The following is an 11797-nucleotide window of genomic DNA, read 5'->3' as shown; positions in this document are numbered from 1 at the left end:
AATAACAGGGAAATGGCAAGATGAACTTATTTGCTGTATTTACATACATGATATATACTTAACGTCTGTCCCTTGATTTTAAAAAAAAAGTTACATATGCAATTTTGAGGCCAGCAGCCATTTGTATTTATCCAAGTGCCTCCCCATCCTCATCTACAAGTCTGCTCCTACGTACAAACAACAACACTTCAGACATGGAAAATAAAAGATAAAAACAATTACAGTGAGAAGAGGAAACAGACATTTACAGTCAGGTATATATTTGAGAAAGCTGTGTCAACGTGGAAAAATGGATTTAAAAAAAAAACTATATGAAGGAATGCTGAGGTGGAAATTATTTTTTTTTAAATGAATGACAGATTATTAAAGAGACATTACAAGCTGGTGTATTGGTAGCCACAGCTTTCTCCGACATTCTCTGCTTCGGTGTCCCCAAATGCTGCGCTGCCTCTAATTTCATACTCTCACCTGACCAGGTTTGAGTTCCTCGGAATGTTCAAGTTGACCTTAACCTCCAACTCAAAAGACATCAAAAATCTCAGCTGCACTGAAGAGCCTGCAGCAGGTGAGCGTCCATTGTGCGTTTTGTTTTTTTAAGCAACTCTAGGTAACTCTTCTAATGAGTGTGCACAGGAATGTGTGGGTGAATTAGAGGCAGTGCAGCAAAAAAAGGGGGACCTTGAGAGGTTTTGGGTGTCTGGTGAGCAGTTGAAGGGTCACTTTAGCAGGACACTTCTGTGGACTTGGGCACAGCTTGGTCCACGCTGTTGTTGGCCGTGCCGTCCGTGGAGCCCTCTGTGTGGGAGCGACCGTGCTGGTTGTCAGTCGTGTGGCTGCGGCTGCGGCTGCCCTCGTTGGTATGTGAGCGGGAACGGTTGCCCTCGCTGGTGTGAGAGCGGGAGCGGTTGCCGTCAAAGGAGGTGACGCTAGAGCCGGAGGCGGTGCGGGAGCGGACCAGGCGGGTCATGCTGGCGGAGGGCACTGAGGGGAGAGACGGGGGGAGGAGTTAGTAAACGAATGCTTCGAATTGACTGATGCTGGGCGGTTACATTTACATTAGGGCAGGCACTTCTACATGACATTATATTATATTATTAAAGCAACTAATTGCATTACTTTAAACATGCAATGTTCCAAATTAAAGCTTTTAATACTACTTCCACTGCCCGGGTGCAGTCAGTGCAGTTAGTTATACTACTGAAGGATCAAATGACATGTGTTGTGATGACATCTCACCACAAGGTGGCAGAATATTCAACTACTACAAACACTCATGGTACCAGACATTGTTAAAAAGTACCATTCTGACTGTATACTTACTGTATCCCATGCCCTGGATGAAATACTTGAAAGCTTCTGTCAATTTTCCAGGCTGCAGAGAACAAAAACAAGGAGACAGATAATCAGTCCTCTTGTCATTAATTATCACCCGTGTTTACATAACATTGACAGACTCTCCTCTCTCATCCAGCAGCTTAGAGCCCAGGATCTGAGATATGACAGCTGCTATGAGCAGGTGCTCCACAGTTGCAGAGGATTACAACCTGACAGCCACCGTCCATGTCTGCTACTTGTTAATACTCTTAAGCGCCACCTTCTTATGCCATCCACCTGACCCTCTGTGCTGATTAAACCAGCTCTGTGCAAGCCTGCTATATAACATGCATGTCCCTGTTTCTGCCACACAAACATTGACATACACACCTGGTCAACCTGGGGCATGCCACCGCAGTCAGCCATCTGCAGAGAGAGGAGGGAACACAAAAACAGGCCATTAGAACTTAGTGTGCACATTCACACAGCAGGGGGCACATGCCATTAACTCCCAGTTTGTGTCTCATTCGTACACCTTGTCCCTACAACTTTCAATCAGTGTCCAGTTAGACAATGAACAGTTAACCCCAATAAATGGCACCCATTGTAAGTGTAACCGTCATTTGGAGGGCCTCCAAATGAATTAAAGGTTGCCATGGGCCAATGTAAGTAGGTCAGTTGCAGGTGATTGCATACGTGCTGCCTGTGAGGACGCATTCAGCTGTCCATACCTCTAGTTAATATGTCACCAGGTAACTGCTGAGCCACTGGAATCTTATCAGCTGATGCGTTTCCATCAAGGCTATTATAATCTGAGTGAGAATATGGGACGGGGAGGGGAAGGACAGAGGATGAGAAACAGGCCTCTCACCTTAAGCAGAGTCGCCTTTGTTGGGTCCAGTTTAGTGTTGCACTCAACCTGTGGAAGAAATCAAAAACAGCCTATTAATTCTACAGTATTTTGTTGTTACTGCAAATTTGACAAAATGTTTTGATGTATTGTTATCATTCTTAATAAATCAGTAAGCTTGTTGGGAGATTTAGGGCTAAATCAGAGCAGAAAATCTCTTGACTTTAACAGATTAAAACTGCATCACTTATATGTTTGTTCCCAGCGCTGTTCTTGCCTAAAACCTGTTAAACGATTGTCCATAACATGTTTAATCTAGCATGTCTCAAACAGATGACTGTGAAGCGAATGGAAAACACGTCCAGCACAGGTTAACTGTGTCTAATCATTACCGCCTGAGCCTTAATATTATGACTGTGTGCATGTCAGCTCACCACAGCCTCCACAGCAGGAGAGTTGTCGCCAACCACCAGCAGAGAAGGGCACCTAGAGAAGAGAAACACGTACAATCAAACACTGATATCTGGAATGATCTGAATAAAAGTCACATTCCTGGAAAGCTCCTTACTTGAGGGTTCTGGCGTTGCTTCCAGGGACCGGCCTCTCAACTTCAAGATCCCGCCGACTGAAGAGAGACACTCTTGTTATTACACACTCTCGGTAATTTATTAAAAAAATTGTAAATATTGATTTGTTACCTTTCATACGACTTGACAAAGAGGTGCAGGTTGAACTGGTTCATGTCATTTAAGACGTGGTGGCGGTATGTTGCGATTAAGTCATGGTTGTGGTGGATCTCCTCCTGCAGAGATCGAATTATTAGGACATTTAGAAAAAACACACTGCCTCTACACGTCACTTTAGATCCTGGTAAGACTGCGATACCTTTCCAAAGAGGTGGGTGATGATCATGTCAGGCATGGCATGGGTCCAGCCGCTGATCTAAAATGAAAACAAACAAGTTAAACATGTTTTAGAGAGTTAAAAGTTTGAATATGTTGCTAATGTGGTCTCAGGTGTGTTACCTTGTGTGCGGCCCAGTCCATCCAGCCCTCAGCACAGGGGTTGATGTTGATGAGAACCAGACCTTCTACCATGTTTGGGTAGTCGAGCTAAAACAAGCAAAACAAAAAAAAACTTTATCTAATGCTGCATGAATATACATATTTACTGTCACATCTACTGCTGCAATGTTTTCTTGTCTTCACTGCTCTTTGAGTCAGTATGCTGAAGTGGTATATTAGACATATTGTATGTAAAGTATAGAAGTAATTGCTGAGAAAGCTGCTGCAAGGAGTTAAAAGCTGTATCTCTATCAGCTTTGTGTCAACAGTGTGAGACTTCCTATTGAGCACAGTGTTAGTGTTGAGCTGATCTGGTACATTCCTCAGGCTTTTGTTGCTCAGCAGGCTCAAGCAATAAGCAGTGTTGTATTGCCAAAATCAGCAAAAAGCAGAGACACATTAGTAGGCTCTTGCTAATCCTAGATTGATTAAAAACATATGAAATATGAAGCCGGATTGGGAGACTGAGGAGTATTCTTACAGCAAATCTGGTCAGAATGTAGGCCCCTGCTCCGATGCCCATTCCAATGACACTCTTCAGGCTTGAGTGCACAAGGATAAAAGGAAACTGTTAGAACAACCGGTGAGAAAATGTCTCAAATATAAGAGTGGGCTGGAAGTGGGAAAACTGCAGCTCAACTTACCCAAAGTGCTTTAACACGAGGGGGAGACTCTCAGACAGCTGGTCCATAGAGGGGTACTCATATCTGGAAAACAAAACACCATGTTTATTAAAACCACTATCTAATCAATTAAATTGCACCCAGTGGTTGTTATCAGTGGTGTTTAGCAGTGTTAACATCAGCCAAAGTCCCACCATCAAAGCAGAGATTAGGCTCAACAAGATAAACACATGCCTTACAGCACACTTGTCAAATTAGGTCGTCTTAAGTACATCCGCAGTGATCTACCTGTCGGGTCAAAGGTCATAGACTGCTTGACATACATCAGGTGTCTATGCGGGTTTGTTTGTGAGTGTATGCATGGCTCACCCGGTGGAAAAGGTGTTAGCTCCCTCATGTTGTCCTGGGGCATCAACATGACAAACAGCAAAGTGCTGCATGATTTCTGACATGTCCTCGTGGTTGAAGAGCGTGTCCCAGCAGGTTTTGTCTGCAAAAAAAATACTTGGCTGAGAAGAGGGAAGGACCGAAATATATATGTGTGACACATTTACATACATCTTCCAGCATGATTAAAATCTGCCAGTAAGCTTGGAAGAGTTTAATAGACTTAATATAAAGTTAGCTGGGCAAATCTAATCTCATCCCACGTGGTACTGTAATTCAAAACACTCTCGGCTTTAAGCACAACAGCAGATGTTTCACCCAGATAGAGCTCAATAAGGAGCTGGACTTACGGTTCAGTCCAATGTCATGGAAGGTGAGGATGACCGGTCGGTCCCCTTTGGGTGCCCCCTTCATTGTACAATGGATTCTTCCATGAGGAGTCTCCACGTCGTGCTCCTACAGATGCAAAGGTAAACGATCAAGCTCAGGACAAAATGTAACAATGAAAACACTTATAGTGTAGTTTTATTTACTGCACTCATCCTCACAATCCTTCATCAATGCCATCTTAATTCAAGTTTCCCCATCAAACCCCAGAGCAGCCGAACCATTCCAATGAACAAGCAATTAAAATCTAATCCAGTCTACAAGCACTAAAACATTAAAGTGCTCTGTATTTATCACCCAAGCAACAACTCCAACATGCAGAATAATCCAAAGATCCACTGGAAAAAACTCTTCAAAAAGTCTTTAGTCTACTCACGCTGACTTCAATCTCAGCAACAATCATTTCCACATCAGAATCCTCCAGAACCATGTTTGCAGGCGAGAAGTTGTGCTCTGCTTGCTGCTAAAAATCTGTAATCACTCTGTAGTGGCTCACTGAGCTATAGATCCAACAGTTGGTAAGCCTCTGAAGTTGTTTAGCCCTGCGCTGAGAGCTGCATTTTATACCCCCCCTCTGCTTACTTGGTTGGCCTAAGCTCCTGGCCTCCCATGGTGCCTTGCAGGCTGGTCAAAACAAGCTAATTCTAGTTGAAGAGATCCTTAAATTGGATCAGCCAATGTCAGACAGAAGGCCATCAGCTACTGTGTTGACATGATGAGGAAGTATGGGTGTGCGATTAGCGGGAATACACGATGAATGAATGAGACAGCAGTCGTTATTCAGCAATGTTTAGGGGCAAACAGCAGTAACCTGGCTCTCAATGCAAATATCTCCTTAGATACAAACGTTTCAGAGCAGCTTGACTGTATCATTTTCAACATTTATTGCACAAATAATAATGTTCATAAATGATCATGTGTTTACTCGGATACAGTCTTAGAAGCGTGCACCTTCCACGTCTAAGCATTGACAGCAAAATTTTGACTATTATTTAATTTAACAACAATAATACTGAGATCCACCGGTTTCTGTGAGGACGTAGTAATAAAAAAACAGCTGCCTCACAGTGACCTGACCTGCAGCTCTAGATGCCCAGTCAGGTGGTTTGCTTTCCAAACCAGTTCTGACTGCACAGGATCTGCGTTAGACGTACAGCCAAGGAGGCATAAAACCTATTTACAGGATGTAACGTACAGGATCCACCACACCTGGCTCCGCCTACCCTAACCCTAACCCCCACACTGAGGAAAACAAGCGAGATAATCCTGCAAAACAGCACAGGTACACTTGCATGCATGTATCGGCAGAAAGTGCCTCTGCATTCCAGTGTTTATGCATATTGTGCATTTGCTGCTAATACTGGGGTCAAGTCTGCCCTATCGTCACTCTCCTCTAATCCTACGTCCCTAATTGTCAGAAGCTTAGCTGTCACAGAGATATCAAACACTTGCCCTGGATACTTCCAGGTCATCCAATTTATTAGTGTTGCAGCAAACTAAGTCAGGAGAACCTCGCAGGCTAATTGGCTCTGTGAGGGGACTGATCTTGGTAAACGATCCCACTGACTGCCTGAACTGAAGACCCTTAACCTCTCACCCTCTGGACTGACACAATGGGCTCATTGAAGTAAAGTAAAGATAGAAATGTCCTTTTAGTACACCTGAATGACACTATGCTCCCAACATTACTTAAAAAAAACATATATTTCCACAAACATGCCAGAGAAAAGTAAAAAGCTCTGTGTTGTCTAACAAATCTAGTCTAATGTGTGTTTCATCACTTTCAGCAGTCAACTGAATTACGCCAACCTGATTAGATTTCTGTCCTAATACAATCCCAGTAGATCAGGGAGTCATCGGCTCCACAACAGCACATCATGTATTAACCACAAGATGGCACTAGACTAAGAAAATGAAGGCAAACTGCATAGATTCTACTACTGTACTCATTTCTTCATCTGATAAAGCAGGTTAGATGTGCTGGGTTTTGTGTCTGCCAGCGTACCTTGATGACAAGCTGCTGTACAGCCTCTCTCAGGCCCTGGAAAGAGAGAACATCATGAAACTAATGCAATTACAACATAACATGTTATAATCTAATATCCTGAGGGCGTCATCCTGCTGCTGAATGCATCCTCACATTTAGATTGTAAACTTCAATCAGAGTCTACTATTCTGGTGCAGTTACATGATTTTCTTGTGTTTTTTGTTGCTTCATAACAAATTACCAATTACAAAATACTAATTATAGACTTAACATTTGTACTCAGAGATGGATCCATATTTTTACTTACAAGAAAACAGATTAAATTGATATTTAATCATCAATATTGATATACATACCGGTATTTCCCTGTCGACCAGCAGGGGTTTGGACTCAACAACTTGGATGTCATCCATTTCAAAAAGCTGCAAAGCCTGTCAAAAAGACCAGAATAACCAGTGAGAGACTGGGGTGTTAGTGATGCATGTACGACTGCTGCGAGTAGTCATTTTATATTAGTTTACACTTTTTAACGTCCTCAACCTTTGGCTAAACATAAAAAGCTGTTCCTCTTCGCACCACTAGTCGGCGCTACACTGACAGCATCCATCACATTTGCCTCCAGTCGGCTCCGTCTGAGCTACAGTTTCAATACATATGGCGGCTGAAGAGTAGCTGCACTCGGCTTCAGTGTTGAACGAGCAGGTCTGTAAATGTTTTCAAAGGCCGACTAAGTGTGAAAAATTGAAGTAAGTCACATTAGCTGATGATAAAAAGGCGGTTTGAACGCTGTAAGCAGCACAAGCACGAACATTTAAAGAGAAGCATGCAGCGGCTGTTGTGTATGGTGGGTCGGCCGAGAAGACAGAACTACAACTAAACTAAACTGTCTTTGTCTTTTTAATTAATTCCATTTTGTAGCGAGAGCTTTTAAATTCTGCTGTCATTTAAGATGCTAAATAGCTGCAGCGCGTGAAGGTGGACGAGCTCTACTGCTGTTTCCATTTAGGCCAGAATCTGGGCTCACGTTGGACATACTGACGCTGCTGCTACATGTGTTAGCCTGCTATCTATTCATTGTGTGGATAATGGCAGAAATGACACAATGAATAATTAATATGCATATATAAGACATAATAATAAATACAATGTTATAGATATAGTGAAAAGAGCAGGCTGTTATCTTGTCTCCACTCTTTGTAATGACTTTTAAAATGATCTTGTTTCTTCTCTCTGTTATAGACAAAGCCGTGTGATTGACCTCCTGCCACAGATCACTACAATTTGCTGCAGCTGGTAACACTTTTCACTTGAAAAAGTCATCATCATGCTGTCTACATATAATATGTACCTTTTATGTTGTGTTACACTATGAATTGAATGTTAAATCAAAATGAAAGTTACTGATGTTTGATTTTTGATGTTAAAATAATGGTTTAGATAGTAGATAGTTTAACTAAAATAAAAATGGTCATCAGTGGCAGCCCTAAATGCGTTCAAATTAATGTTTAAATAACAGGGGGAAGGGAGGGCTCTGTAAAATACTTTTCTTTAGTCTAACTTTGAACCCTGTTCAAGATGTCTCCACCAGCGTTGTCTGTGTGTTAATATTTAAAGGTTGTGTTGGCAGATGGTTGCAGCCTTTGGCAGGCTGATAAAACTGATTGCCCGCTTGACCTTTGAGATGGGTGTGTTTTTATTGACACAAAGCTATACAGATTAATTTAGGCGTGAGAGATGTTTTATGAATAATCTGACTCTTGAATGAGGAGAACAGCCGTACTTTCCCACAATGTACTCATGCAGTTTTGAGGAGGTGTAATGCAGATATTATACTTTCTGGATCTTTGAGGGTTCACTAAGGTCTGTGTGGTGTAAAATACTTCATCAGTGGTCCATGGGAGTCGGCATGGTCCATGCATGAAGGCTACTAGCTACAAAGGTAGACTACTAACAGCTCATGAACTGGCAAATAAAACGATTTGCAATAGAGGCAAGTGTGCTCTATACACACAGAGGTGTGGTTATATAGAACATGCAGTGGCCTGATACATAATGGACTCCACCCAAGAGGTGCCCACATCAGAGGCACATAGGCTCACAAGCTGAAACAAAAGGATGTAGAAAAAAGAGGAACCTTGATTTACGTTGAGAAAATGTACATAAAAATTGTGTGTGTAAATGTAATAGACGTACATTTTGAGGATTTTCAGGACTGGATATATATAAATAAGAGGTACAGACAAAGAGAAGGAGATTGAGAGAGGGACAGAAAAAAGGAATCTGTGTGGATCATGATGCTGTGTGGGAGCAGAGCAGGCAGGCCGTGACTCTGCATGCAAATCAAATTAGCCAGTTGACAGAGCTCTTTGTCCACTGGCCTGGTGGCTCCTGAGAGCCATGGACTTGCCTTCTTTCTGTCCTGCAGCTGAAGGGGGGGGGGCATGACTGACCAAGACACACATCCACATGCAGGAAGTAACTGACACTCTGGTTCCCATCACAACATCCCAGCCTCTTTTCAGCTCGTTGCTGGCTTTTTTTTAGCCCAGTCCTTCCGTCACTTTCCTCTGTTTGTCTTGGGTTCTGCTTGGATGCGGTCTCTCTGTTTGCTTTCCTGCAGTGTGTTTTGCGCGCTCTCTCTCTTTTCCTGTTTACCACAGCACAGTATTAATCAAACGTCAGAACTACTGAGAGGCCTTCAGCGCTGGGAGGTCTCACTAGGGTTTCACATATGCTATAGACACACACACACAGATGGACACACATGCTTGTCTGACTGGGAAGACCGGCACCAGCCAGATCTCACAATAGTGCAGAGGAAGAGGAGTATCAAACAACAGGTTCATTTGTCTCCTTCTACCACATGGCCAGCATCGCACTGCAGCAGCTTTGTTGCAGCGGACAAGAGGTCAGCCCCACATTGAGATTCCAGAGCCACATGAGAAAGGCATGTCAATATAAATTCTAAATGCAACCTGTTCAGTGAGTTCATTAAGTAAACCTTTGTCATATCACCTCCCGTCAGACTGAAAAAACTAGGCCACCTGCTGTTCACACCTGTAGAAAGCCTCAAGCTGCTCTCCTTGCCGAGCTAATGTTTTACCTGGTGAGACGAGGACTGCATGTTTTAATTTAATCCAACATGTCCTAATCTGCCAAGAACACTTGTCTACTTGTAGCTTCCCCTTTTGAAATGCGGTTTTTATGTCAAGGGAAAAAACAAAGAAAGTATTCAGTCAAACAGCTTTTGGTTTAGGAGAAGTGAGACTGTGTTATGCAACCAAGAACAGGAAACAGTGGGATGATTCAATGATGATTGTTTAGGATGATTCAAGCTGTGTAGCCCCAAAAATCATAACTGATGACAAACTCAGCTCTGTGAAATGCTGGCTGCTCAGACTTTGTTGACACCAGTCCCTGAAATAAAGCTTGTGAAGCTCTGATAATATAAACATAATTGGGTTTTATGTGCTGATTCTGAAAAGCCTGTTGTTTTCACTTGACAGTGAGATCATTTGGTGCGAGCTTCAGAGGAAAACAACAACAACAACGCTGGCACAGGCCTGCATAACACATCAGTGCTTGTTTTCCGCAGTAAATCCACAGATAGGACACACTGTTTTAAGCCAGAACATCCAAGTTACAAAACAGCCGGAGTTCAAGCTCACTCTTTGTTCGCTGAGAGAGAGAGAAGCATATGTACTGATTAGATTTGGAGTCTCAATTTTAGAGGGCCAGAATCAAGGCCATTCTTCCTCCAGTGCCGCCATATACTCTTAAATCCACAAGCCTGCTGCATCCATCTGCAGAAACAATGATTGCTTCCCTAATCTTTGGGAACTCGCTTAATCTGTCAAATCCCTGGTTCTGAAATATCAACTGCAGCAGCAGCAGGCCTGCTGGGCTAAGCTGTTACAGACCTACATTTTCAGACTGTAAGAGATACCAAAATGGGGTGTAGGTAAAAGGGGTGGGGGGGGTCACCATGGTGGTGGGCAGAAAAAAAAACACCATTTATGATGAGCTGTATCTCCCAGAATCGCAGAAAGCAGGTCAGTGTTTTTTTGATATCAGTGGAGGACATGCTGTGTATTTTGGCAGGATGTCAATAACTTTCTTCCCCATATTTGTCATTAACCCTTTTTTATTAACCCTTTTCCAGCCTTTTCCTAAACCATTATGTGTTTGTTTATTTTCTTGCTATTAATTACTATTAAGGTTAAAAGAGGCTTTGATATGCAGCTGTTGCTCTCATGATGTGTGAAACATTTTCAACAAACGTTTTACGTGTGTGCGCGCGCGCGCGTTGTGTCACGTGAGAAAAAGCATGTTTCCTTCCTTCATTCCTGTCATATTTTTAGAAATGTTAACAACTTATTGTCGCGTCTTTTATGCACAAAACAAGATCATAAAGTAAAAAAAAAATTCTTTCTTATTCATACTGTAAATATACGGCGACAAACTACAAGACTACAGGTCGTGTTAAGACATGCTGCGAAACTACAAGGAAGTAGGCAGTTCAGTTTATATATAAAATAAAATTAAATAACACTGAGAGCAGGAACCTACCTGTTGATTTAACAGCTGATTGTCCGGAAATTGTCGCTCTCCTCAAAAAAGTCCACACACACACAAAAAAAACTTTGTTGTCTTTGACAGAAACGCGGCGCAGACTGTGACTATAACAGAAAGCCTTGCTTTGTTTACAACGTGAAGCGCAAGGCGGATGCATGAGGGAATTTTATAAAGCCTGGGGGCGTGCAGCTCGGCCCACTTTCGCCCCCACTGACGTCTCTATTGGGCAACTGCAGCAGCAGCAGCTGTGGGACTGGTAACGCAGCTTTTTACTCTTTCCAGCGGTGAGGAAGATGAAACTCATGGCGCTCACTCCTTCTATCTGCTGTCAGTTTAGGACCTACTTTCCTGTTTTAGTAACAGTGTTGTTTGGAGTCTAGTATTAGTGTTTTTTTTCCACTGTTATCAATGAACTTTCTGACATTGTGGACAGCTCACTGTCAGGATGATGTGCTTGCAGGGCAGAGCTCCCACACTGCTCTGTGCTTTGACTGGTGGGTGTGGACAAGGATCCTGTTGATCTTTCCACTCCACACCTTTGCCTAGAATTCCTTTATTTGAGAAGCACTGATGTGTTTGCACATTTTTAAAAAATGTTAAATGTTTCAGT

At 42.7% G+C, this 11797-nt stretch overlaps 1 protein-coding gene across 1 annotated transcript; it reads right to left on the bottom strand.

The window, feature by feature from the left end:
• Positions 1–21: 21 nt before the first annotated feature.
• Positions 22–11343, bottom strand: ndrg1a (N-myc downstream regulated 1a). Its single transcript, XM_028424887.1, has 16 exons — positions 11182–11343; positions 6969–7043; positions 6631–6666; positions 4589–4694; positions 4221–4341; positions 3873–3935; positions 3710–3770; positions 3190–3276; positions 3050–3106; positions 2863–2966; positions 2733–2789; positions 2599–2650; positions 2186–2233; positions 1705–1740; positions 1321–1372; positions 22–981 (listed from the first exon to the last, which is right to left on the bottom strand). The coding sequence occupies exons 2-16, from the start codon at positions 7023–7025 to the stop codon at positions 722–724; spliced, it is 1197 nt and encodes a 398-aa protein (XP_028280688.1). The 5' UTR covers positions 7026–7043; positions 11182–11343; the 3' UTR covers positions 22–721.
• Positions 11344–11797: the final 454 nt, after the last annotated feature.

The sequence above is a fragment of the Parambassis ranga genome, chromosome 2 (genome assembly GCF_900634625.1).
Source record: "Parambassis ranga chromosome 2, fParRan2.1, whole genome shotgun sequence".
In the NCBI taxonomy this organism is placed as follows: Eukaryota; Metazoa; Chordata; class Actinopteri; family Ambassidae; genus Parambassis; species Parambassis ranga.
This window is presented reverse-complemented; position numbering and strand designations above follow the sequence as displayed.

Coding starts and splice junctions, on each gene's coding strand:
- ndrg1a (XM_028424887.1), bottom strand. CDS start 7,025: ATGGATGACATCCAAGTTGTTGAGTCCAAACCCCTGCTGGTCGACAGG. Junction 2,790..2,862: donor TTTGTCAAGTCGTATGAAAG/GTAACAAATCAA, acceptor GTCTCTCTTCAG/TCGGCGGGATCTTGAAGTTG. Junction 982..1,320: donor CATCCAGGGCATGGGATACA/GTAAGTATACAG, acceptor CTCTCCCCTCAG/TGCCCTCCGCCAGCATGACC.